The sequence below is a fragment of the Vicugna pacos genome, chromosome 3 (genome assembly GCF_048564905.1).
Source record: "Vicugna pacos chromosome 3, VicPac4, whole genome shotgun sequence".
NCBI lineage: Eukaryota > Metazoa > Chordata > Mammalia > Artiodactyla > Camelidae > Vicugna > Vicugna pacos.
This window is the reverse complement of record NC_132989.1, coordinates 15,490,485-15,518,327: the sequence shown is the minus strand read 5'-3', so window position 1 is coordinate 15,518,327 and position 27,843 is coordinate 15,490,485. Positions and strand designations below refer to the sequence as shown.

Sequence of the window (27,843 nt, the reverse complement as noted above, 5' to 3'; positions counted from 1 at the left end):
AGACCTTTGGAGCTTAAATTCTTGCAGGGAGAAACAGAAAGCAAGTAGTAAACAGCATACAAGTCAGCTTACACAGAAGGTAGGAAGTGCTGGGGAAGAAAGGGAGGAAGCTGAGCAGGATAAGAGGGACTGGGAGTCGAGGGAGGGGCGACTGACAGTTTCAGACAGGGTTGTCAAGACAGTCTCAGAAAAAAGGGGGGATACTTGAGTAATGAAAGAAAGCATGAGCTGTAACTCACCAATAAATGAACACTTATTGAGTGCCTACTGTGTGCAAGGCCTAGGCACTAGGGGTATGGGAGTAAATTAAATATCCCCCAACTTGAGACAGAGGCTTCTGAGAGGGCCCTGTGTCCCACCAGGCCCAGTCCATTTTCTGGAACACATGAGTACTTGAGGGAGGCAGAGGTGGGCCTGCCTCAGAACAACCCTGGTCTCTGTCTCCCCTGCAGACACCCAGCGCTGACCTGTTCCACTATGACAGCATGAACGCCGTCAACTGGGGCATGCGAGGTGAGTGCCGGCCTCTCCTGGGGCTTCAGAGGGCCCTTGTTATGATGCACTGCTCGTAACTGCGGGTGACCAGCAAACGACACTGGCCTCAAGCTGGGCTCTGTCCAAACTCTGAGTTCCCCTCCCTTTCCCTTCCTGTTCCCTCCCTTTCCCTTGCTCTTCCCTCGTCCTCTCAAGTCCCTGGCCTCGGGTGATCTCCAGGCCATCTGTCCCATCTGGCTTCCCAGCGTCATCACAGAGGGCTGTTCTCCCAGGAATGCTGAGCTAGAGCTGCCTGCCAGCCTCGTGTGGAGGGAAACACTCAGAGCCAGATGCACTGTGTTCCCAGCAAAAATTCCATGAGCTTCATGCTCTCTGCCAGTGATGCTCTCCCACCAGCCTCCGCCAGCTCCTACAAGCAGGCTCAGGCAGGAAAGTGGGCCCACGTCAAACCCTGGAGGACTCCCTCCAGACGATGAAGGGTCTCACCCATGTGTTTCACAGTCTCAGACTGTTCTTATTTATATTCTAAGTATCTCAAAAGTCATACTGCCCCTAAAAATACACCTCTGGTTCAGCCCAATCCCTTTTTCTATTGTGTTCATACCAGCTTTGATTTGGGGTGAATTCATTAAGGACAGGGTCTCTGTGACAGAGGCCAGTGTAGTGACACAAAGCAAAGACTGATGGTTTCTACTGTGTGTGTGTCTCTTCTCTCTCTACAGAGTACAAGGTAAAGAAGATACATAGACCCTGGGTGTCTCTGGGACTCTGGGACCAGCAGAAAGATGACAGCCCCATCCAGGCAGGGAAGGGAATATCAATAAATAACCCCAAGTGTCCTCTCAGGACTAGCATTTCCAGTCCCTCCTTGGCCTACTTTCCCTAAATTCTGCCCTACGTCTCTTGCTTCCTGAAATCAGTTTCCCCCGAGGCCTCAGAGACTTTCTGGAGGCTTGTCAATCACAGATACGAGACATTTACATTCAGGCACCCCTGTGCTCACATTAAGGCCAGAAGCCACAAGGTAATCCCGGGCAGTATTTGAGGACTCTGGTACCTTGTGTTTTGGGAGAAGGTACCTTGGGGCTGCCAGGAAACCCCAAAGAGGACAAACTCAGCCCTTCCTCCAGACTTCAACCTCTGGCCATTTCTGGATAGAGGAGGGGGCCCAGACACAAAATACATCTGAAGAGACAAGCCCACCACTGTCACCCAACCAGCAAACACCCCCCCCTCTCTCTTCAGATCTACCCTTATGAACTGCTGCTGGTGACCACAAGAGGAAGAAACCGACTGCCCAAGGATGTGGACCGGACACGTCTAGAGGTAAGTTTAGAGAACTGAGCGTGAGCCTCTGGGATTGAAGCAATTCCAGAAATTGCCTAATCTAACCCAGCTTGGGAGGGGCAGGCAGAATGAATGGCATTAAGGCCATGCAGCTTACTGAAAAAGCAGAGACTCCAACCTGGTTTCCTTAGTCCAAGACTGTTCCATGATGTTCCATGCAGCCTCCTCAATTCAGTTAGCTTCTGTGGTGCACAGCTACAGTGTGTCCCCATCGGGGGCTGATGCTTCTGCAGACGTAAGAGAGCTAGATTTGGTTCCCGCCCTCAAGGGCCTGCAGTCTGACTGATAAGAAGGAACGGAGCATTAGTTTTATGCAGGACTGTATAGAAAACCAGTACCTGTGGTGGGGGAAGGATGGGGACAGCGCTGTGTAGCGTAAACACATAAGCAAGTCTGGAGCCAGACTCCCTAGCTTCCAGCCGTGATGCTGCATCCCTAGGGAGAACGGCTTGGCCACGTGACCACCTCACCAAGCAGTTCTCTCCTCTGTAAAGCGGGTGATTGTCATGCTTCCCCCAAGCTGCCAAATGACATACATGAGACAATACACACAGAGCCCTTGACACAGAGCCTGGCAGTGTGCTGAATAGAAAGTTCTCCAGGAATGTTTCATTGCTGTTATTCAGAGAAGACCACAAAGGCTGGGTGGGTTGACACAGGCTTCCAGGAAGAGGAAGGATTTGGATAGATTTTGAAGGGAAGGGGAGGTGGGTTTAGATGGATAAAGAGAGGAAGGAAAGCATCGAGAGCAGTGGGAGCAGTGTAAAGAAGGCACAGAGGCGGCCTGGGCGTGGCATTGGGCTCTGGAGCCATCAAGCCCACTTGGGTGGAGTTCTGGTCCCTGGTTACATGGATTCCAGGAGCACACCCTGCCCTTTCCACCCTGGTGCCTTTCCCTACAGACACCCTTGCCACCTTGCCAGCCTGGTCACTGCTCGGGGCTGCATTCTAGTGATGCCGGTGCCCCAAAGCCTCCCCCAGGTTGTTGCTCACCTCTTCCGCCAGGCTCCCGCAGCCCTGTGTCCAGAGCACAGACCTACCACCTTACCCTCTCCTTTGTATCCATCCATTTCCTGTGTGTGACACGTTGTCTGCCATCTACCACAGAGCCTGGACTAGGGGAGGTGTCAGGAGATGTTTGTGGAATTGAATGCAGGCTCATAAGAGAGGAAGCTCAGCAGTTCTTGGGAGAAGCATATCAACCACCTCTGACCTGAGCAGAGGAGGCCTTAGGAAGGGGATGCGAGTGGATCAGGAGGCCAGGAAGCTCTGCGAGTCCTTCCAGCTCTAGCATGCTGGGCTAGCAGTGAAGGAAGCCACCTCCTCCTCCTCCTATTTAGGACCACTGTACACTGGTCAGAGAAGAAAGAGAAGGGGCAAATGTGTAGGGGCAATTTTTTTAACTGAATAGTACCTGAAAGCCTTTATCTCTTGCACAAGCATGCGAAGCCACCGTGTTTGGCAGCAGGGCTGGAAGGCCCGGAGCTGCTGCCCCTTCCTTTCTGACTCCCACAGTGATCACAAGGCACCCTGATGAAGGACCCAGGGTAACCAGGGACATATCTTGGAAATGACTGGTGGGTGGTGCCAGGGTCACTTCTGGTTGTGACACACTACATCTATGAGGCAGGACACTGACATCAGCCAAGCACAATGCCATGAGGATGTGTAGATGAATTAAGGTCTGTGGAAGGTATGACAGCCATGGAGGTATGTCACTTGGATCAGTCTGAAAGAAAGAACTTGCTGTTCAGCTACAAACGTGCAGAGAGCTGCTAATGTCCAGTCATTAGTTCCACTTAGGACCTGCTTCATTTTTTCAGCTAAGGGCACATTCCTCCCAGGCAACGCCAGCCAGTTACTGAGCATGATGAGGCTAATTTAAAAGAACAAAGCTCCATCAAAAATAAGGAGTATATTGTGTATGCGTGTTTATGTGCAATATATTGTTTATGGGAAGTCAAATAGCCAGAACTATACATGAAACTAGGGGTGGGGTGGCAGCGGGCTTCTCAGCACAAGAGACGTGGAAAACAGAAGACGGCCGTTCTGGGTGTAAGTAAGCCGCCTCCCCTCCCCCGGGCCACTCCTGCACCTCACATCCTCAAGTTCTTCCCTCTCTGTCTCCTCCCACCTCCTTTCAGCGCCACCTGTCCCAGGAAGAGTTCTACCAAGTCTTTGGTATGACCATCTCTGAGTTTGACCGGCTGGCCCTCTGGAAGAGGAATGAACTAAAGAAGCAAGCCCGGCTGTTCTAGGCAGAGGCTCTATAAATACATATGCATTTGTATAAAGATCTATGTATATAAAACTAGAGATAGAGCTAGAGATATAAAACCTCTATCCTGAAGCTCGGTATAATCCTCTCCTGTGTATCGGGACTCACTGCCTGCCATGAGACTTGCTTTCTGTACCGTCAGGCAAGCCCACGTCATCAAGATTTTTTTATGCTCCTTACTTTCTCTTTTCTAAGTGCAATGGGTTTGGGGAAGGGATCTGAGGGGACTCCCAGCCTTTTACTGGGGAGCCTTTTTATATTGAAACATCTGTCCTGAGTTCCCCAAGGTCCAACTCTCTTTCCTAAAAGAGGTGCCTGAAGGAGTCTCTCTTCTCCTCGGCTCTTTCCCCCCAGTCTCCAGGGAGGATGCTGACCACGCACTTCTCATACCTTATTGGCCCCAGAGGGGCCCTCCCACGGGAGGATCCAGAGTTCTCCCCAGGTCACTGAGCACCTTTGAGAGCCTGTGAAGAATTTTCTCATCGCCCCTACTAGGACCTCAGTGCTCTCTGGGGGTGACGCAGCTGTGAGTGTGGGCCTCACATCCACTCGTTACAGAAGGAAACAGAAGTGGAGAGGGCCTTGGCTTCTCACCTCTTCAGTCCTCCTTCTGCCCTTGATTCTCACCTCTGATCCAAATCTGTGACTCATGGTAGGAAAACAACAAGCACTTCCCTTCCCCACACATTACCTCCAATGGCCCCTTGCCTGGCCCCCACGTGGAGAACCAGAGGGAGGGAGCAGGAGACAGAGTTGGAGCCGCAGGACCTCTTGGGACCCTCCCTCACTATCCTGACCCTCCTGATCCCACCCCCTTTGGAGGAGAGGCCCATTATCACAGCCTGTATTCTTCAGCCTTACTACAATCTATGTGCCTGACAACTCACCACAGGGCTACTGTTCCCACCACAGCTCCAACTGAACAACTAGACAGACAACCTCTAACACACACCCCCTCAAAGGTAATATAGGCCATGTCCTAAAGAAAGGCTCTTGGTCTATGTCTGCTGGTCCCCAGGCTGGCAGAAAAACCCAACCAGACCCCCACTAGTCCTTGGCTCCCACTGCAAAGTTGGCCATGGTTCATGGAGGAAACTTTTGGAAGAATGGCTGCCTGTGAGATTCCAAAATGGAGCACTGACCAACACCACTCACGGTCATCCTAATTTCCCCAGTGGCTGCCTTTCCTGCCTCCTTGCCTTCTGGCACAGGGGTGAAAGCTTAACCTTCTCACCTCCTCTAGCCAAACCTGCAACCATGAGTTGGTATGGTTGGTGGGGTCTGTTCCTTCCTGGAGATGCCCTGAGTCAGACCATGGAAGTCATGGAGGAAGGATGAAGAAGTGGAAATGACAATTGTAGCTCTCAAGAGGCTGGTGATGTCATGTGGCAAATGTAGAACTGACTTCAACTCAACAAACCCTCACTGAGCACCTGCTGATGCTGAGCACCTGCTGTATACTGAGCACTGAATGGGGGAGGGAGATGGAAATACTGGGATGATCAACATAGGGCCCATTCTGCTGGGCATGCCTACGAACATGGGTATCACACGGCACATACTCAGACATGATGGATGTGAGGCACAAAGGGATAGGAGAAAGCATGAGAAAGTGTGACATTACTGAGAAGGCCGATGCAGTTGATGCCGACCAAGGAAAGCTTTCTGGAAGAGACTGCATTCAAGCAAAGTTCAGGAAGGATCTTTGCAAACTGGGAGGAAACTGTAACTTCAAAGGGTGATAGGATGAGGGGCCAGAAGGGAGATCTAATATGCTTTCATTTAAAATGTCAACCCTCTCTGCAACTTCTCTTTTTGGCCAATGTCTTTCAACTGTCCTGACCCCTTTAGAAATGTCCCCAGCCAGACAGTCATTGAAACTGCCTCATTATCACTGGTTTAGAACTTGGCAAGACTGAAGGGCTTTTGTTACAGTTGTTGGGTATTTTTGTTCCCCATAAAAGCACATAACTTCAACTCAGACTTGTGTCCTTCTGTTGTTTCTAGTGTGAGTAGAAATGAGTGATGTGGGAAGAGGCTGAACCATGCACATTTTTCAAAATAAAAGGGTTAGAGAGAAGCCTGCCCTTGGCCTTGGTTTCTCTTTCTGGAAGCAAATTTGACAAGGTAAGCATTACCCAGATTGCTCCCTGCAGAACATGGGGTCCTGCAGGACCGAGGAGGATATTCCCATAACAACTAAGGTTCTGTGATCAAAAAATAAGAACAGCAAGACCAAGGTGAGCCAGCAACTTCCAAGAGGCAGTGAACCTGGAGGTGGGGAAGCACGGTGAGTGTCAGAGTTCTCATCCTCAGTAAGCCAGAAACTGCCCGACCTCTGCACTGACCTCGTCTGATTCAGTGCTGCAGTTACTGACAAACACAAGAGGGAGGAGGTCAAGATGGGGAGTAGAAGCACATGGAGCTCACCTCCCCACATACACACATCAAAAATATATCTACATGTGGAAAAATTCTCACAGAAAACCAACTGAAAACTGGCATAAGATCTCTTATACAACCAAAGCTGCAAGAAAGATCCCCATGCAACAGGGCAGGACGAAGGAAAAAAAGGCACTGGGAAGAGACCAGCACCCATGAGAAGGAGCTGTGACAGGAAAGGGTCCCTCTCCCTGGAAACCCCCTTCACCAGCTGGGAGGTCAACCAGGACAGATAGGGAGTTGAAGGAGCCTGGTTTCTGCTCATGAGGAGTGTGTGGATGCTGGCTTGCTAGCAATCAAGGCAGAGAGAAACCAGCACATATTGGCTGCCACATCACCACACGTCTCACCCCAGAAACCTGCTCCAGGCAAGGATGATGCTAGTATGCGCAGCAGCTAGGTGCTGAAACTTGGGCTTCAGCAGATGGACCATGGGAGAGGACCTGGTCTAGCTGCAGAATTGGTCTAGAGAGAGCCCAAGGGGCCTGGAGTGTGACCTGGGCTGCCACTGTTAGCATGTGGAGGGCAGGGCACAGGTCCCCCACAGGAGCCCCAATGTCAGCAGGCAGCATGGGGCATGGGCCCACCATATGAGCCCCACTGTTGGTGGCTCCAATGGCAGCAGGCTCAGTGAGCCTGCATGTGGCAGGGATGGGGCTGACCTCAGAGCTGGTTATCAGGGTTCCCACTGGAAGGGTAGGTCCGAGGGAAGGTCCATCATCAGTGGACTATGCTGGCACACACACCAGGTGGTGTGGCATCACAGACTCACCCCAGTGGACAGTGCCTGGGGAGGAGTACACAGCAGTACTTCTCCCAGTGGAAGTGCTCCAGGCCTGCCTACCTCACACTGCAGCTTGGAGCCAGATCTGGGGCAGACCAGCCCTGGAAGAGTTCTATCAAAGAGGCAGCCCAGATGCTAGGCAGCAGCCCAACCACCTTGATTCCTGCAGCCACAACACCCCAGTCTCCAGCACCAGCCTAACACTATGTTTCAGACGAACACAATGGAGAAGGGGACGTGACCTTGGGCTGCTTCTGGGCAAAACTGAGGACGCCTGCGCTGGCGACTCATAGTATCACAGTGATCAGATGGGCTTTACTTGCTTCAACACTCACCTCACTGAGGACAGAGCACACACTTACACGCAACAGAGCCTCAATGAATGTGACCCTCGAGCTTCTACTCCAACAACTGGGGATCAAACCTCACTCTTGACAGGGTTCTGACAGCCACAGAACAAAGAGGAGGCCCCACCCAACTTCTAGAGCAGGCTCTGGTCACAGCACCAATCACACTCCCTATCAAGGGGATAACAGGCCAGCACACTCTGAGGAAAGATACAGCAAGCATCCATGCCAAAAATACTGGACTCACACAGTCTACACAAAGACACTCCCACACAAAAACAGACCTTCAAGACCACAGTAGGTAATTTTTTCTCCTAAATTCAGAGACAGAGAAATTTAAGTAAAATGAAAAGGCAGAGGAACTACTCCCAATTAAAAGAACAAGAAAAATCCCCTGAAAGAGCAAACAATAAAACAGACCTCTCTAGTCTACTAGATCCCAAGTTCAAAAAGGAGGTAATAAAAAATGCTAAATGAATTAAGAAAGATTATCAATAGAAATGCAGATCACTCTAACAAGGAACTAGAAACTATAAGAGGAACCAGTGAAAACTAGACAACTCAAATGCCAAGATAAAAAGGCAGATCTTCCAGACAAAAATCAATAAGGCGACAAAGATACTAAATGACATGATAAAACAGCTAGACTAAATTGGTATTGACAGGACACTACATCCAAGAAAAGCAAAATACACATTCTTTTCAAGTATGCATGGAACATTCTTTAGGATAGACAACATACTAGGACACACAACAAGCCTCAACAAATTTAAAGGAAATAAAATTATTTCAAGCATCTTCTCTGACCACAACATTATGAAACTAGAAATTAACCACAGAAAGAGAAACAGGGAAAAAAAGACCACATGGAGACTAAACAACATACTACTTAAAAAAAAAGTCAATGATGAAATCAAAGAAGAAATAAGGAAATACCCCGAGATAAATGGCAATGAAAACACAGCCTTACAATATCTATGGGATGCAGCAAAAGCTGCTCTAAGAGGGAAGTTCAGAGATATAGAGGCCTTCCTCAAAAAACAAGAAAAATCTGAAATAAATAACATAACCTACCACCTAAAAGAGTCAGAAAAAGAACAAACAAAACCCAAAGTCAGCAGAAGGAAGGAAATAATAAAGATCAGAGGGGAAATAAATAAAATAGAGACAAAAAAATAGAACAGATGACTAAAACCAAGAGGTGGTTTTTTAAAAAGGATAAACAAAATCAACAAACCTCTAAGCAGGTTCACCAAGTAAAAGAGATAGGACCCAAATAAACAAAATAAGAAATAAAAGAGGTAAATTACAACCAACACCACAGAAATACAAAAAAAAACTATAAGAAATTAGTATAAACACTTATATGGCAACACATTGGACAACCTAGAAGAAATGGACATTTCTAGAAATATACAGCCTGCCAAAATCAAGTCAAGAAGAAACAGATAACTTGAAGAGACCAATCACTTGAAGTGAAATAGAATCTATAATTTAAAAACTCCCTTCAAACAAAATTCCACGATCAGATCGCTTTACTGGAAAATTCTACAAAATATACAAAGAAGAACTTAGACCTATCCTTCTCAAACTCTTCCAAAAGACTGAAGAGGAGGGAACACTCCCCAAGTCATTCTATGAAGCCACCATCAACCCAGACCAAAACCAAAACACTACAGAGAAAGAAAATTACAGGCCAGTATCTGATGAATATAGATGCAAAAATCCTCAACAAAGTATAAGAAAACTGAATCCAACAATACATAAAAAGGATCATATACCATGATCACGTTGAATTAATTCCAGGATCACAAGGATGGTTCAACATACATGAATCAACAGACTTACCATATGATCCAGCAATCCCACTCCTGGGCGATATCTGCAGGCAACTCTAATTCAGAAAGATAGAGACTTCCAGTCAAGATGGCGGTGTGATAGGATCGCTAGCTCACCTCTCCTCATGACTACAACAAATCCACAACTGAGTGCTAAACAACCATCCAAAAAAAAGACTGGAACCTAGCAAAAAAGATCTTCTGTAACTGGAAACATACAGAGGGAAAGGAACCACAGCAGGATGGTAGGAGGGGCATGCTTGTGATATAATTGGGCCCCATACCCCCCAGGTGGACAACCCACAAGCTGAAGAATAGTTAAGTCATAGAGGCCCTCCCACAGGAGCGAGAACTCTAAGCCCCACGTCAGGCTTCCCAGCTCAGGTTCTGGCACTGGGAAGAGAAGGAGACCCCATGACATCTGGTCTTGAAGGCCAGTTAGTCTTGGTGCCAGGGGTCCCATGGGACTGGGGGAAACAGAGACTCCATTCGTGTGGGAAGCATACATGGAATCTCATGTGCGCCAGGTCCAAGTACCAGAGGCAGTGACTTCATAGGAACCTGGGCCAGGCCTGCTTGCTGGATTTGGATGGTCTTCTGGGGACATGGGGGATGGCTGTGGCTCACCCAGGGGACATAAAAGCTGATGGCGGACATTCTGGGAGTGTTAATCTACATGAGCTTTCCTGGAGGCTGCCATCTTGATTGGATCATTAGCACCAAGACCTAGCTCCACCCAATAGCCTGCAGGGAAGCCTCAGGCCAAACAACATACAGAGTGGGAACACAGCCCCACCCATCAGATTTCCTAAGCCACAAAGGCCTGTAGACACGGCCCTACCCACCAGAGATCCAGGACCAAGCTTCACCAATCAGTGGCCAGGCACCTGCTCCTCCTGCCAGGAACCCTGCATAAGCCTCTAGTCCATCCTCATCCACCAGGGGCAGATACTAGAAATAAGAAAACTACAATCCCAAAGCCTGTGGAAGGAATCCACAAACACATAGAAAGACAATATGAGGCGGCAAAGGAATATTTCCTAGCCCAAGGCACAAGATAAAATCCCAGAAGAAGTAAGTGATGAGGAGATAAGCAATTTATCTGAGAAAGAGTTTAAAGTAATGATGGCCAAGATGTTCAGAGAAATCAAGAGGAGTATAGATGCACATAGCAAAGTCTTTAGCAAAGAGTTGGAAAATATAAAGAATACCCAGAGTTGAAGAACAAAATCACTGAAATGAGTAACACATGAAGGAACCAAGAATAGACTAAATGAAGCAGAAGAATGGATCAGTGAGCTAGAAGACAGATTAGTGGAAACCGCTACTTCAGAAAACAGAAAAAAGAATAAAAAGGAATGAGGATAATTTAAGAGAACTCTGGAACAACATAAAGCGCTCAAATATTCACATTATAGGAGTCCCAGAAAGAGAAGAGAGAGAGAAAGGAGCTGAGAAAATTTCTGGAGAGATAATCACTGAAAACTTCCCCAACTTGGGAAAGGAAACAGTCACCCAAGTCCAGGAAGTGCAGAGAGTACCACACAGGTTCAACCCAAAGAACACACCAAGGCATATAGTCATCAAATTGACAAAAATTAAGGATAAGGAGAAAATATTATAATCAGCAAGAAAAAAGCAACAAATAACATACAAGGGAACTCCCATAAGGTTATCAGCTGCTTTTTCAGCAGAAACTCTACAGGCCAGAAGGGAGTGGCACAATATATTTAAAGTGATGCAAGGGGAAAACTTACAACCAAGAATACTTTATCCCGCAAAGCTCTTGTTCAGACTTGATGGAGAAATCAAAAACTTCACAGATAAACAAAAGCTAAAAGATTTCAGCACCACCAAACCAGCTTTACAACAGATCTTAAAGGACCTTCTCTAGTCATCAAACCATAAGAAAAGAGAACAAAAAGAAGAAAGAAAGGAAAGAAAAAAAAAAAGACCTACAAAAGATTGCTTTGGCTGTCTGGGGTCTTTTGTGGTCCTTATAAACTTTGGAATTGTTTGTTCTAGTTCTGTGAGGAATGTCGTGAGTATTTTGATGGGAGTTGCGCTGGATCTGTGGATTGCTTTGGGTAGTGTGGCCATTTTAATAGTGTTGATTCTTCCAATCCAAAAGCACAAGAAATCTTTCCATTTCTTTGTGTCATTTTGGTTTTCAGAATATAGGTAACCTTCTTGGTTAAGTTATTGCTAGGTATTTTGTTGTTTTTGATGTATTGGAAATGTTTATGTAGGTTATAAAATTCTGGTTTTTGAAGTGGAAAAAAAAGTGAATAAAGGTCCACAAATGGCAAAGTATCCTTCTTTCTTATGGTGGGTTGTATTCCATTACATATATGTATGCTGCATCTTCATTATCCATTCAACTATTAATGTGCACTTAGGATGCTTCTGTATCTTGGCAATTATAAATAATGTAGCAAGGTGTATATATCTTTTTGAATTAATTTTTATTTTGTGGTTGGCTTTATTCCTTTGATAACTATGAAAGTTTAAAAAGCTAAAGCTCTAAACGTTCTTAGAAACAATGAACAGTACATATATGTAAATTTAAAAATATATGTGCAGTGAAAAAAAATGAGCTATCAAGCCATGAAAGACATGGAAGAAACTTAAAAGACATATTACTAAATGAAAGAAACCAGTCAGAAGAGGCTACAAACTGTTCAATTCCAACCAAATGGCATTTTGGAAAAGGCACAGGTACAGAAACAATAATAAGATCATGGTCTCCAGCGGGGAGGGAGGGATGAATAGATGGAGCACAAAGGATTTTTAGGATGATGAAATTACTCTGTATGATACTACAGTGGTGGCTACATGTCATTATGCATTTGTCAAAGTCCATAGAATGTACAACATCAAGAGTGAACCCTAATGTAAACTATGGAATTTTGTTGATAATAATGTGTCCATGTTGGTTCACTAATTGCACCAAATATGTCACAGTGATGAGGGATGTTGGGTATATGTGGGTAGTGAGGGCTATGTGGGAACTCTGTATTTTCTGCTCAATTCTGCCGTAAACCTGTAACTGCTCTAAAAAAAAAAAAGTCTATTAAAACAAACAAACAAACAAAAGATACCTGCACCCCAATGTTCACAGCAGCACCATACACAATAGCCAAGACATGGAAACAACCTAAATGTCCATCGACAGATGACTGGGTAAAGAAGTTGTGGCATATTTATATAATGGAATACTACTTGGCCATCAAAAAGAATAGAACCATGCCATTTGCAGCAACATGCATGGACCTAGAGATCATCATTCTAAGTGAAGTAAGCCAGAAAGAAAAAGAAAAATACCATATGATATCACTCATATGTGGTATCTTAAAAAAAAAAAAGGGACACCATGAACTCATCTACAAAACAGAAAGACTCGTAGACTTAGTAAACAATCTTAGGGGGAAAGGGGGTGGGACAGGATAAATTTGGGAATTTGAGATTTACAAATGTTACCCACTATATATAAAAACAAATTTTTTAGAAAAGTTTCTTTTGTATAGCACAAGGAACTATGCTCAATATCTTGCAATAACCTTTAATAGAAAAAAATTTTAAATGAATATATTTATATATGTGCATGACTGGGATATTGTGCTGTACACTAGAGATAGACACATTGTAATTGACTACTTCAATTAAAAAAAAAGAAAACCAATGAGTCAAAAATGAAATAAAAGAAGAAATTAAAAAATACTTTGAGACAAACAATTAAAACACAACCATACATAATCTATGGGATGCAGCAAAAACAAAAGTCCTAAGAGGGGAAGTTCATAGCTATACAGGCCTTCCTCAAAAGTAAGAACAATCTCAAGTAAACAACCTAACGTATCACCTAAAAGAATTAGAAAAAGAAGAACAAACAAAACCTAAAGTCAGCAGAAGGAAGGAAATAATAAAGATCAGGGAGGAAATAAATAAAATAGAGATTAAAAAATAGAAAAAAATCAATCAAACCAAGACTGGTTTTCTGAAAGAGTAAACAAAACTGACAAACCTCTTACCAGGCTCATCTAGAAGAAAAGAGAGAGGACACAAATAAACAAAATAAGAAAGGACAATGGAGAAATTACAACCCCCAATACTGCAGAAATACAAAAAACTGTAAGAGATATATATGGTGTATATGTATATGTGTGTGTGTATAAATATACATATATATATATATAAATAAAATATGGAAACAAATTGGACCACCTAGAAGAAATGGACAAGCTTCTGTAAACATACACTCCACCAAGACTTAATCAAGAAGAAGTAGACTACTTGGACATAATGATCACTAGAAATGAAATCGAATCAGCAATAAAAAGTCTCCCTTCAAACAGAAGTCCAGGACCAGATGCCTTCCCTGGAGAATTCCACCAAACATACAAAGAACTCATACTGATCCTTCTCAAACTCTTCCAAAACTTTAAAAAGGAGGGAATACCCCCAAACTCATTCTGTGAAGCCACCATCACCCTGATACCAAAACCAGACAAAGACACTACTCCCCCAAAAAATTACAGGCCAGTATCAATGATGAGCATAGATGCAAAAATCTTCAACAAAATATTACCAAACAGAATCCAACAACACACTAAAAAAGATCATACACCACGATCAAGTTGGATTCCTCCCAGGGACATAAGGATGGTTCAACATATGTAAATCAATCAATGTGATATATACCGTATCTACAAGAGAAAGAACAAAAAAATCACATGATCATTTCAATAGATGCAGGAAAAGAATTTTATAAAATTCAACACCCAATTATGATGAAAGCTCTTACCAAAGTGGGTATAGAGGGAACATAACATAATAAAAGCTATTTATGGCACACCGACAGCAAGCATAATACTCAATGGTGAAAAACCAAAGGCCTTCCCACTAAAATTTGGAATAAGACAAGGATGCCCACTCTCACCACTTCAAATCAATATAGTTTTGAAGTCCTAGCCACAGCAATCAGACAAGGAAAAGAAATAAACAGGGATCCAAATTGGAAGAGAAGAGGTAAAATTATCACTATATGCAGATGACATGATACTATATATAGAAAACCTTAAAAGCTCCACACAAAAACTACTAAAGCTGATAAAAGAATCCAGCGAGGTAACAGGATACAAGATTAACATACAGAAATCTGTTGCACTTCATTCCACTAACAAAGAAATATCAGAGAGAGAGAGAGTAAAGAAACAATCCCTTTTGAACTCACATCACATTAAAAAACAATAAAATGCTTAGAAAAAAATCTGACCAAGGAGGGGAAAAACTTACACAAGGAGAACTACAAAATGCTGATTAAGGAAATTAAAGCTGACTTAAAGAAATGAAAAGAGATCCTAAGCTCTTGGACTGGAAAAATCAATACTGGTAACCTGGCCATACTCCTAAAAGCAATCTATAGGTTTAATGCCATCCCTATCAAATTACCCAGGACATTTTTCACAGAACAAGAACAAATAATCCTAAATTTTACATGGAATCACAAAAGACCCAGAATTGCCAAAGCAATACTGAAGGAAAAGAACAAAACTGGAGGAATAACCCTCCCAGACTTCAGATAATACTACACAGTTACAGTCATCAACACAGCATGGTACTGGCATAAAAACAGACATATGGATCAATGGAACAGAATAGAGAGCCCAGAAATAAACCCACAGACTTTTGGTCAATTAATCTTCGACAAAGGAGGTAAGAATATACAATGGAGAAAAGACTGTCTCTTCAGCAAGTCGTGGTGGGAAAACTGGACAGCTGCATGTAATTCAATGAAGTTAGTTAGAACTCTCCCTCACACCATACACAAAAATAAACTTAAAATGGCTCAAAGACTTAAACATAAGATAAGACACTATAAACCTGCTGGAGGAAAACAGGCAAAACATTCTCTGACATAAATCTTAGCAATGTTCTCCTAGGGCAGTCTACCCAGGCAATAGAAATAAAAGCAAAAATAAACAAATTGGACCTAATTAAACTTACAAGCTTTTGCACAGCAAAGGAAACCATAAGTAAAACAAAACATCAACCTATGGTACAGGAGAAAATATCTGCAAATGATGCAACTGACAAAGGTTTAATTACCAGAATATATAAACAGCTCATACAACTTAATAACCAAAAAACAAACAACAAAGTTCAAAGGTGGGCAGAAGACATACAACAAGCAATTATCCAGTGAAAACACACGAACGGCCAACAGGCACATGAAAAAATGCTCAATATTGCTAATCATCAGAGAAATGCAAATCAAAACTACTATGAGATATATCACCTCACACCAGTCAGAGTGGCCATCATTAAAAAGTCCACAAATGATAGATGTGGGAGAGGGTGTGGAGAAAAGGGAACCCTCCTACACTGCTGGTGGGAAAGTAGTTCGGTGCAGCCATTATGGAAAACAGTATGGAGATTCCTCAAAAGACTAAAAATAGACTTACCATATGATCCAGCAATCCCACTCCTGGGTATATATCCAGAGGAAACTCTAATTCGAAAAGATACATTCATAGCAATATTCATAGCAGCACTATATAACAATAGCCAAGACACGGAAGCAACCTACATGTCCATCGACAGACGACTGGATAAAGAAGCTGTGGTATATTTATACAATGGAATACTACTCAGAAATTAAAAAAAAAGAATAAAATAATGCCTTCTGCAGCAACAAGGATGAACCTGGAGATCGTTACTCTAAGTAAGCCAGAAAGAGAAAGAAAAATATCATACGATATCACTATAAGTGGAATCTTAAAAAAATAAGAGAAAGAAAAAAAGAGGACATTAATGAACTTATCTACAAAACAGAAACAGACTCGCAGACATAGTCAACAATCTTATGGTTACTGGGGGAAAGGGGGTCAGAAGGGATAAATTTGGGAGTTTGAGATTTGCAAATGTTAACCACTATATATAAAAATAGATAAAAAACAGATTTCTTCTGTATAGCACAGGGAACTATATTCAATATCTTATAATAACCTTTAATGAAAACGAGTATGAAAACAAACATGTCTATATATATACATGTCTGGGACATTATGCTGTGCATCTGAAGTTGACACGTTGTAACTGACCATATACTCCAAATAAGAAAAAAAGAAACGTCTCACCAAAGTGGTTACAGAGGGAACATATCTCACCATAATAAAAGCCATTTATGACAAACCCATAGCCAGCATATTTGTATCTGGATCTTTACAGAAGCTAAACCCTAACGCAATCAACTCTTGATCAGTTACGTGTGAATTCACAGTTCAGGGATTATATGTAACAAACCATAAATCCCCTATCAGCACCCCCAATCCATCGATACTCAAAATACCCATCAAAATACTCAACGGTGAAAAGCTGTTGCATTTCTTTATAGTAACAATGAAACAAAGTGAAAAAACAATCCTGTTTAAAATTGCTTCAAAAAATCATAAAATACCTAGGAATAAGCCTAACCAAGAAAGTGAAAGGCCTATACCCTCAGAACTATGCAACGCTGATAAAGTAAATGGAAACGGATTCCAAGAAATGGAAAGTTCCTCATTATTCAGTACCAACAATGTGCCGAGTTCTCTGCTGAGGACTTTGCACCCATCATCTCGTTTAAGCCTCTGTAACAACCCAAGAAGTAGCCGTTATTCTTACCTGCGTCTCTCAGAGGAGGGAGCAGCTTTGAAGAGGACACAGAACACCATGGTGGAGCCAGAAGCCAATTCCCGCTTGTCTGACTGGAGAAGCCAGTTTAGTTACTCATCAGTCAGGATGCCTGCAGCTACAAGTAAAGAGGGCCGTCTTACAAGTGGCTTAAACAATGAAAACACACACCGTTTTGCACAAGCAGAGCTCCTAGGCTCATGGCCAGCCGATCCAGCAGCTCAGCAATGCGTGTTGGGAGCCCAGCTTCTCTGCATCTCTCCACGCCGCCAGCCTTGCCCAGGTGTTTCGTATCGCTCCACTCCACCACCCTCAGGTGTGACTCCTTATCTTTACAAGACACTGCTGCAGCCCCAGGCATGGAAAAACAGGAAAAAAATTCAAGAAATTTCCCTTTGTGTGTTTCTTTTAATCAGAAAAGCCTCCCCAGAAGTCCTCAGTAGGCTTCTCCGCAGGTTCTGCTGGTAGGACTAAGGAATATGCCCTCGCCCTTGCTGCAAAAACAGCAGGTAAATTGAGTAACTGGCATTTTCAGCCTCAAGAGTGGGAGGTGGGTACCCTGCTGACAAAGAGAAACAGAGCAGACAGGGAATGGCCTCTGGGTAAGTGAATTGCAGTGTCTCAGCCACAGCCTCTGTCCTTCTTCTCAGAGAATCACAATGCACATTGCCAAAAGTCCTATGAAGTCCTGCAGTGTCTTTGTTTAATCTAATGTGTCATAAACTAATTTGACATAACTGTTTAAGAAATGTTAGATTTCATGTATTTTATCCATTCTAAGACATACTTTCTTTTTCACATTTTGAAATCTCTGATGATGAGATTCAGCTTAAAAGTAGCTCCTTTCCTGACCTCTAATTCTGTGATTCTTCTAAGTATCATCCCCACCATGGCCCCTCGAGACAGGTGGCTCCAGAGTGCAAAAGGATACTCAGCAATGTTCCCTTGCTCCCTGGCTACACACACGCCCAGCAAATATTTACTTACTGAGTATCTGCTGTGAGGCAGGAGCACTGAGAATACAACTGTGTGCAAGGCAGGTGTGAGCTCTCATGTAGTTCTGGTCGAGAGGAGGAAACAGATTGTAAATAAGTGAACAGAAAAAGAGACGAACACAAAGATAACTGCTACAGAGACACAAACAGGGCACTGGAAACGAAGAAAAGACAGAAACTCACTTCATACAGTTACTGAAGGATGACAACGAAGCACTCAAGGGAAAAGTGGAGGTTTTCTAGGCCAGAGAACAGCATCTGCAAAGGCACTGGGGTGGGTAAGAGCTTAGTGTATTTGAGGAACTAAAATATACTGGAGTGAAGCAAATGAAGGGGAGAATGAGATTAGAAGAGGTGGAAGGCAGGAGCCGGAACATACAGAGGGACTAGGACACCTCTCATTCATGCAGGTTATGTGGAGACTATCTGGCCTGCGCTGTGGTTGTTAACCTACAAGAAGCAGGGAGAATTGCTCCAAGTCTTGCTGCTCAATGTGTGGGCTGCAACCAGCAGCAAGGGAGTCACCAGGGAGCTTGCAAGGAAGGCAGAATCTCAGGCCCCACTCCCAACCTACTCAGTCTGAACCCATATTTCACTAAGACCCCCAGGTGATTCACACACATAGTGAAGTCTGAGAAGTGCTGCTCTAAACTATCTTTCTTCTTTGGACAGACACTGCAATATTTTGTGTCCAACTTTCTCAAGTTCTAGAAGGGAGCCCTTTCCCCAGGCACATGATCTCTCTGGACACTGGAGGGCAACCTTACATTAATAAAGCAGAACACAACCTGGGGGGAGAGGTGCACAGGAATCACAGAAAATTAAAGCTTAAAGCCAATACAGTGGCTGCAAAATGCAGCCACGGTAACAGGCCACTGAGCATTTGAGCAGATCAGGACAAGCAGCCAGCTCCCCTGTGCCCAGAGCCGCTCATCCTCACCAGGCACCTGGTATGGAAACACAGGGACAGGCAGTGGCAGGTGGTCAGCAGCTGCGGCTGGCCACTGAACAGAGCCAAATGTGGAGCAGAAGGGCTTGAAATTCAAGGGGAACAAAGCACTGCTAAAATTCATAGCAATTATGAATTGAGTCTGCAGAGTTATGCCCTATGTGTAATTAAATTTTAAATGCTTCCTTCCACATCAGACTTTGAGTTGCTAAAACTCTTGATCACACAGTGATAAACACCTGCTTTTACATACAGAGCTGTGAGTCACTGCCAAGCTGTTCAGGAGCCCTAGAGCAAGACTCTAAATAAATAAAACCCAGAAGCCTTAACCACAAAAGCTGGCCTCTCACTATCACCCTAGCATCCACTCGCCTCTTCACCTGGCCCCCAATGTGATCGGCACAGGGGCACAGGCAGAGAAACCAAAGTCCTGCAGTCACCCTCATGATGAGTCCTCAGGGCAAATAAGGGCCAAGAGTATAGATGAATCAGGTCAAAAAAAAGCAAGGTGACATCTATGCCCACAACCAAAATGTTTCCTACTTGTAGGGAGACTGTTCCAGTGTTTCCCGAATTTCAGTCACTCAGATACCAACCTTCACAATTTTCATCAGATTATTTATTTACTTAATGCTATTTATGTGATGTATTTCTTTCAATTGACTCATACCTGACTTTTCTATGTATCAGTAGCAGTGAAATATGGATAAGGACCAGTTTAAGGCTTTTAATACAAATTCAAATAAATTCGTAACTCTTCAAATGTTTTGACCTGGGTAACATCTAAACTTATCTCCCATATTCACCATGAGTCTGAATCCCACACTTTGGGAAATGTCTTCTCTTTGACAGAAGTGGGAGGGGAGAAAAGATTTGTTCTGCCTAGTTTCTTCATGATGGCTGGACTTTGGAAAGCCAAAGGGAAAACAATCTGAAGATGCTTCAGAGAAAAGAAAACACAAGTACTTTGACAATCAAGCCGGGCCCAGTTAACCCCAACCCACCTTGGGGAGCCAAGACTCCCATATACCACCAGGCTGTTCCCGGGACATCACACTAAGGTTCTCATTGGATACCGTCCCTTTCCCTGCTGCTCTGGATTGTAAAGACTTCGCTTAAGTGGGCATCACCATGAGCTGTAGCAGGGAAATGACAGCACCATGGCTAGGCTCCGCCTCTAACTGTAAGTCTCACCCTCACCATTTACTAGGGAGCGTTATGGGCTGAAGAGTGCCCCCCCTGAAATTTATATGTTGATGCCCTAACCCCCAGTTCCTCAGAATGTGGCTGTATTTGGAGATGCGACCTTTAAAGAGGTGGTAAGTTAAAATGAGGCCATGATGATGGGCATGTTCCAGTCTGACTGGTGTCCTTGTAAGAGAAGGAAATGAGGACACAGGGGTGCATGTGCACAGAGGAAAAAGAACAGGTAATGAGGCAGCTGGAGGGCCACCATCTGCAAGCCAAGGAGAGAGGCCTGAGAGGAAAACAACTCAGCTAACACCTGGATTGCAGACTTCCAGTGTATTTGAGGAACTAAAATATACTGGAGTGAAGCAATTAATTTCCACTGTTTAAGCCAGGAGAAAAGTAACTTCCATTGTCTAAGCCACCCAGTCTGTGGTATTTTGGTATGACAACCCTAGCAAACTAATACACCACATGAAATTAGATTTGCAAAATAGGAATAACAGCACTCATTTCATTAGGTGGTAAGGACTGAATGATGTGCTTCCAGCACAGCACCTGCCTGCAGGGGAGGTCCAACTGACTGCTCAGCATCTCACTGGCTCTTAGATCAGGTGGTTTACCCAGATGATCAGTGCCCTCTCTGGGCCGGTGCTGGAACTACAGCAAGAGAGGCAAGCCTTTCTTACCTGGAATTTCAACTGGTAAGCGTGTGCAGGCTTGGAGCTTTGTGGCCTTTGGCACAGATTAAGAGACACCACCTGAAGATGAAGACTGAACAGAGGAGGGTGGAGTCAGGAGATGGAAAGAAAGTAGCAAGCACTGTTCATGTTCCTGGATCTGAGTTTGCCTGAAATCCAGCTTCACCCTTCAAATCCCCAGTTAGCATCAGAGCTAACACATTCCTTTTTTGGTTTAAGCCAGTTTGAGTTGTGATTATGTCACTTGCCACCAAAGGAGTCGTGACAAACACACTGGCTCCCAGAGTGAATTAATACTGACAGTGGAGTCTCATATGCAGAGCTTTGCTCTCTGTGTGGGAGATCATGTGATCCCCGTTTAACTAGCACAGGCATCTGCCCCTAGGGAGCAAGCGATAGGCGGTGGGACTCACCAGGGAAGCCGAGCGGCACATGTGAAGGGGTCAAAATCTGCCTCAGTCAGTCGTGAAAAGTTCTTGTAGGGGATGGACCGAAGGCCTCCTGGCTCCCAAAGCCCTCCTATGGATAAAGAATGTATTGTCATACAAGATATGTGACTGCCTCACACACAGGATCTTGCCCCCTGGACTAGCAGAAACTGTCCTAAGCAACTTGTCCTTCTGACAAAATAATAGCACTGTTTAATTTTTAAAAATATACCTACTACAAAATGCCACCCCTTCTTGGACTCTGTGGGTAACAGGAGCTGGAAGCTCCGCTGTCCAAGGGTATCAGGTGTTTCTACAGAGAAGGCGGAAGCTGGCAAATCTATCACTTTTCCAATGGTTTGATTTACATAAAACTCCCGGCAGGGGGCAGCGTGGATGTGCGGCTGAGATTTCAGTGTTCCTTAATATTTCCATAAGCATCTGACAGTGTCTTTGGAGGAAACCCACACTGATTACAATAACTCACACTTCTGCACTAAGCATTTTACATATCTCAGCTAGTTCTCTGGTACTTTCATCCTCATTTTACAGATGAGGAAACTGAGCCTTTGCTAAGTAACCCATTCAAGTTTTCACAGCTGTATGTGGCAGAGCCTGAACTTGAACACCAGATACCAAGTCTAGAGCCCTGGGCACCACTCCTGGTTCTGCCTGTAAGATCTTGTGTGATTCCAGGCATGATTTCTTCCCCTCTCTTGGCCTCAGTTTCCTCATCTGACAAATGAAGGGACCACACTGGCTAATCTCTCGGGCTCCTTTCAGCTCTGAAGTTTTTCTAGTTCCAGGTTTAAGAAATTCACTTTGAAAAAAAAAAAAAAGAAAAGAAATTCACTTTGGACTTCTACAAACTGGTGTCAGCCTGCAGCCTAGAGGTGAAGAGAGGTGATGCAGTGCAGCCTTTCAAAAGAGAGTTAGTCCCTGCTGCAGTATGAAGTGTTGAGTTATCACCTCAGCCCTCAGGTAGAGGTACCCAGCTGGACAGGCTGTCTAGAAGCCCACAGTTTTTCTCAGGTTCCACAGGGGTAGCCTATGGGCCAGATTAACCTCACAGAGGTGTTTGGGGTGTTTATTTGGCCCTTGCAATGTTTTAAAACAGTTGACTTAGTTACCAACATTTCTAAATCAAAAGCTGAAATCTGGATTCCTAGGTTCTCCTGAAAAGGCTGAAGATCTGGTCACTCCAGGCCCATGTTCCCATTGGCCATGCTGGTCTGAGTTGCTGGCTCCTGGCCTTTCAGATGGAACAAGAGTGCTCTGCTTTGCCAGGTAGCCAGCTCACACACACACCTCCCCTGCCTGGCTCTGTGGGCACTTCAGCCTGTGAGCCTCACTTAAGGAGCCAAGGGTGCTGTTTTCTTGAGGAGGGACCGGAGGGGAGGGGGCACACAGCACTGGGGCACAAGAACAAAAGCTCCTTTTCCTCCAGATGCAACAGTGCCCTGGGCTGTGACAGTTAAAGCTGAGCCTGCAACCCGGGTGCAGGTAGGAGCCCAGTGCCCTGGAACCAAAACCTGAAGGTGCAACAAAAGGAGGGGTTTTCATCCCTCTGTGAAACTCTCCTTCTCCCAGCAGCCGCCATTCAGATCTCTATCTGCCTTCCGGGGCCCAGGGTGAATTAGCAGGCATGTGTCATTTCCCTGGATAGGAGCTATAATGGTGACATTGTGCTAAGTGGAACAAGAGAGGTTTTCATCTAGCGACCAGCATTGGGCAGACACTCAAGCAAAGGGCTCTGGGGCTCACCCTGCACAAAGGGGTTCAGGAGCGGGCCCTGAGCCAAGGAGAAGTGCCGTGGGCTGGGCTGCATGTCTGCAGTGGCAGGCAGTGAGGCTGCACTTCATTGCAATCTCATTTTCTTCTGCAAATAAATAAGCAAACATACAATCCCAGAGGATAAAGGGAACCTCCCACCCAGGATACCTGCGTTAATAGAAGCCTCATGAGTCCTTGAGCATTTACTCACTGACTCACTCCACAGTACTTTCTCCACTTACTAGGTGCCGGGCACTGTGCTAGGCCCTATGGATCTAGCAACGAGTTAAGACACAGGGCGCTGTCAATCTAGGGGGCCGGGGAGAGGTAAGGAGAGAGGTAAGTAGGAAGTTAAACAATGATGACCCGATGGAAGAACGGAGAGTCACACAGTGACAGAGTCAGTTCAAGAACCCAGATCTGAACCCCTAACCTGTAGTTTTTCTACTCTTCCCAGGATCTCCTGAGAGCGCTGTTTATCTATTCTGAGGAATGGTGGGTTCGGGCTCAGTGAAGAAGGCACCCCAAAGACTATAATAAGAAATTTGGACTCTGCACTGGGGATAAAGGAGAGCCACAAATACTTTTAATGGGGATTTGACTGGAGCTGTGGAATGGACACTCTGGTGGCCATGATGGAAGCAGACCTGGAGGCAAGGGGACAAGTTAGAAAGCTAAAGTATGTTTCTCTCACTGGGACAAAGGACGTTTAGCCTCCAAATTTTTCTTTCCCAGGGCTTCCCAGTTCCACCTGATAAGCTAAGAATGAGACTGGGGAATATCATTTGTTTTCACAAGACTGGGAGCATACAGGAGCTGAAAGCTTTTTTCCTGGAATTGTTCACTGAGACCAAACTTGATATCTTTTTTACAGAGCTGAAGCTCTCCACACAAACCTTCAGACAAGCACGAGGCAAACCTGGAAAACCTAGTACAACAATAAGGAAAGGGAAGATATGAGGCAGATCTTTAAAATCCTTTCTAAAGAGTTGCATTTGTACAGCGAAGTGGAAAGGGGAAGAGAAGACCAGGCATCGGCATCCACAACCTTCAACCCCATTCTCGGTCCAGCGCTTCCCTCCCGGCCCCTACAATCTAGCCAAACCAAACTGCTGTGCAGACACATCCTGCAGTTTTCTATCTCTGTGTCTTTGCTCTCACTGTTTTCTCTGCCTGTAATGTTATCTCCTCATTGCAGGCTCACCCAAATGTCTGTCATCCATTACTGTCTCCATGATCAGTGAGTTCTTGCTTTGTCTTAATGAACTCCAAGAGCACTTTCTCTCTCCTCTGATACTTTTCACGTAATAATTTTTAATTAAATTATTTTGTACATGTTTATCTCCTGTACTAGACTGTTGATTTCCTGAGGACGGAGATCATGCCTATTTAGCATTACTTCTTCCAAGAGGAATTGGCACAGAGTGTAACAAATATTCCTAAGTGAACTGATGAAAAGTGGGCATAGTTTTTATGGTTAATATAGACCCAATTAAAGGAAAATCACAGAAAAAATATATATAGTTATTCCTAGTCCCAAACCCACAAATAGCCACCTCATCTATCATTCAGTTACCCAACAGCAACCAAGCTGTAGTCAATTTAGTCAACAGTGCCACCTAGTGGACATTATGGGTAATTATTAAACCTGAACCACTACACCTTTGCAGCAGCTTTTTTGTTAATCCTTAGAGCTGTGCAGACTGTTCTCCCATTTTTACATCTTTCCTAGACCACAGCTCAGTTAATTCCACTCCATAAATTATTCTGTAGATACATATAAATTCCCTTTAGTTCTTTTTTCTTTTCCAATTCTCTGATAAACCTCAAAGTCTCTGAAAGTTTCTGAAGCATCTAAAAATCTACCAAAGCCTCCAACTGTTCTTGTAATAGTTACGTTTTATGTATTTTTAAAATTTATTTCAAATGAAATAGTTATGTTTTTTAAAGTATTAATGAGCTAGCCTGGGAATTTGACTACAATTTATAGCCTTGTTTCCAAGCATTTCAGAATTCAAACAGTGAACTTTTGGAAGTTAATCCACTTGTAAATTGTTGGCTGTCTGCTTTAGAATTTAAACTGACCTTTTCAAATTGGAAAAGTAGGCAAGAACAAAGAAGAACTTGGAAAATAATAATGGCTCACATTTTTATAGTTATTTACGGTTTACAAAGTGGGTTTGTACTGTCATTTCATTTGCTCTCCCAACAGCCTTGGAGGTCAGCATGAGGTTTCCCAGAGCACAGATGAGCAAGCAAACCTCATAGGCTTAAAGTTATACACTTAGTAAGTGGTAGAGTAGGAGCTCACACACAAGTTTTCAGACTCCAATCCTATGGTTTTTTCACTACATTGTATTTCTTCTGTGCTCACACACAGACATACTAAACAAACTACTGATGCAATTTGGCAAAGCCAGGGTTAATTTCAACTTGCCCATCAAAGCAATGGAGAAAATATTCCCAGTCCAGGAAAATGCAGGACGCTCTTTCCCAGGCCCTTCCTTGTCTCTCTGTCTTTGCACAAGGTGGTCCCAATGCCAGAATGTTCTAAGTAAAGAGATGGCCTAGTCAAACCTGCAAACTGTGACCTGACCTATCTTGGGGAGGAGGAGTGCCTAGAAGGAGAATTAAGCCTGGAGTTCACTTTATGAAGGGTCTTAAATATAGACATTTCATACTGTCTATAAATGGGTTAGCCTTACTTTCACAGAGACACACTAATAGGATGAAAGATGTTAACATTCTTCATACAACTTTAAACTTAAATCCCATTCCTGACTATACTGGCCAGAGCAATATTTTTTCTATATCCTGTAATCATTTGGGGACAAGCACACTTACATTGCACTGAATTTATATGCTAAAAACAAACAAACAAACAAAAGCCCTGTTCATTCTTTTCACAATTTTATCACTCTGTGTCAGCACTCTTCACATTGTAGTACACAGGGAACCTCAAAAGTCGGAAGTGTCCCAAACCACTGCTCATCTTTGAGCAATCCTCTCTTTCTCTCCTTTTCCTAGGTGGTTTTATTTTTTTAAAGATCTTTATTATTATTATTTCACTCCTCATTGACACCACTATTGACACTGCACCAGCATAGGGTTTGTTTCACTGTCTGGCACTAGAAGGTGCTCAGGAAAGACCTGTTGAATGGAGAAGATAAACCCAAAGCCAGGAAATGGGTGGCAGCGGCAGGGAAAGAGATTTTGATTCCATTGGAGAAAAACACGTTCTAACAGTCTGGGGCTGGGAAGTGCGCTAGTAAGCCACCCGCACTAGCGGAGTGAAAGCTGAGCTGAACAACGCCTTGGTCTGTGCGGGCAAGTGTGTGAACCGGGACATTGGTCCTCCAGGCCCTCGCGGAGGGGCGCAAAGGCTTGCAGAAGGCAGGGCGTGGCGCGGGCGTGTGCGGGACACCGGTGGCGGCCCGGGGGTTGGTGGGGGGAGGCGGGCTCCGGGTCTATTCCGGGAGCAGCGTGCAAGGGCGGGCGGGGGCGCCGGGGGAGCATCCTGTCGGGGGAGGGGACGCGCGAAGGGCGCTCCCGCGGGGCTGGACTGCAGAGTGCCGCGCGCCCGCAACAGCCAGCCCGGGTGGAGCCACCGCGCCCTGCTCCGCGAGATCGGCCGGCGCCATGGACCGAGGCCGGGGTAAGAAGAAACGCAGCGCCAGCACTTGTTGCTTTGTGGGCTGGGGAGGGGAGAACTGGGCGATCTAGAGGCGGGCGACGAGGAGGAGGGAGAGACGGGCGGGGGGTGGGGGCGGCCAGGAGCGATCAGAAGGGGCGCGGGGTCTGGGTGGGTTGAAAGCCCGGTGCTGTGTGTACAGGTGCCTCCTGTGCCGGGGCAGCCTGGGGTCTGTTAGGGACTCATGTCCCGGAGCTGAGTCGCCTCCTATGTGTAAAACCAGTTTTCATACACTCAGTCTTAACTTCATAAAAGAATCCCCCAGGAGATTCCTGAGGACAGCGAGCTCCTCCTACTCCATTCCCTCCCCTTCCTCCCAAGGGTAGAATAAGATTGACCAGTCACACTCCCGAAACACCCCGACATGTGAAGGCCCTACTATTAGCAGGCTGTGAAGCCCCAGGAGACCGAAGTGTGCAGCTACCCAGGGCATCTGGAGGAGGAACAGCAGGCATGCGTGTGGGTGGGCGCAGGGTGTGCCCAAGACCTGGCTCGGTTCCTGACAAGCTGTGTGACCTTAGCCCTGTCCCTTCTCCTCTCTGGGCTAGTGACAGGGTTGGACTAGATGGTATCTGAGGTTCTTCCTGATTGGACTCTTTTTTGATGAGAATATTTGATGAAAGTATTTGATAAAATTTCACAAACATGGTGCAGGCTTGTTGAAACTGTAACTGACAGGAGCAAAGAGAAGGTGTTCATGGGGGATGGGGGTTGTGCTTAAGTAAAGACCTAGACACCTCAGTGGGCTCATGTCTGTAAAAAACTGGCCTGCTTGGACATGGGGGCAGTATCAAAGGCTGGGAATCAGAACACCAGGGTCCTAACTCCTCACCTCTGGAGTCCAAGGAGCTCACAGGTATGAATACACTTGGTAAACTGGCGAGTGCTGTACCAACATGAGAAGCATTATTAT

At 44.9% G+C, this 27,843-nt stretch overlaps 2 protein-coding genes and 1 long non-coding RNA gene across 18 annotated transcripts in view; 2 read left to right on the top strand and 1 right to left on the bottom strand.

The window, feature by feature from the left end:
- Positions 1–6,097, top strand: part of ABLIM3 (actin binding LIM protein family member 3) — a 165,751-nt gene extending 159,654 nt beyond the window's left edge. For 2 of the 3 annotated variants that reach the window (XM_072955098.1, XM_072955100.1), the window contains 2 exons: positions 453–513; positions 1,218–1,455. In XM_072955098.1, coding sequence (XP_072811199.1) covers positions 453–513; positions 1,218–1,381 — 225 coding nt within the window. In that variant the 3' untranslated portion in view covers positions 1,382–1,455. Of the gene's footprint in view, positions 1–452; positions 514–1,217; positions 1,456–1,740; positions 1,822–3,986 lie in introns of those variants that run through there. The other variant, XM_072955102.1, reaches the window with a different exon arrangement.
- Positions 1–27,843, bottom strand: part of LOC107033535 (uncharacterized) — a 92,913-nt gene that overhangs the window by 4,795 nt on the left and 60,275 nt on the right. For 4 of the 13 annotated variants that reach the window (XR_012067107.1, XR_012067106.1, XR_012067132.1 and 1 more), the window contains exons 4-7: positions 21,452–21,557; positions 21,027–21,111; positions 17,197–17,323; positions 1,961–2,124 (exon numbers count right to left, since the gene is read on the bottom strand). This is a non-coding gene — a long non-coding RNA (uncharacterized lncRNA). Of the gene's footprint in view, positions 1–1,939; positions 2,125–17,196; positions 17,324–21,026; positions 21,112–21,451; positions 21,558–27,843 lie in introns of all 13 variants that reach the window. The other 9 variants (XR_012067130.1, XR_012067127.1, XR_012067137.1 and 6 more) reach the window with 7 other exon arrangements.
- The window catches only part of AFAP1L1 (actin filament associated protein 1 like 1), a 57,734-nt gene continuing 56,655 nt past the window's right edge, over positions 26,765–27,843 (top strand). The window contains exon 1 of one of the 2 annotated variants that reach the window (XM_006204462.4): positions 26,765–26,894. In XM_006204462.4, coding sequence (XP_006204524.2) covers positions 26,879–26,894 — 16 coding nt within the window. In that variant the 5' untranslated portion in view covers positions 26,765–26,878. The remainder of the gene's footprint in view (positions 26,895–27,843) is intronic. The other variant, XM_072955092.1, reaches the window with a different exon arrangement.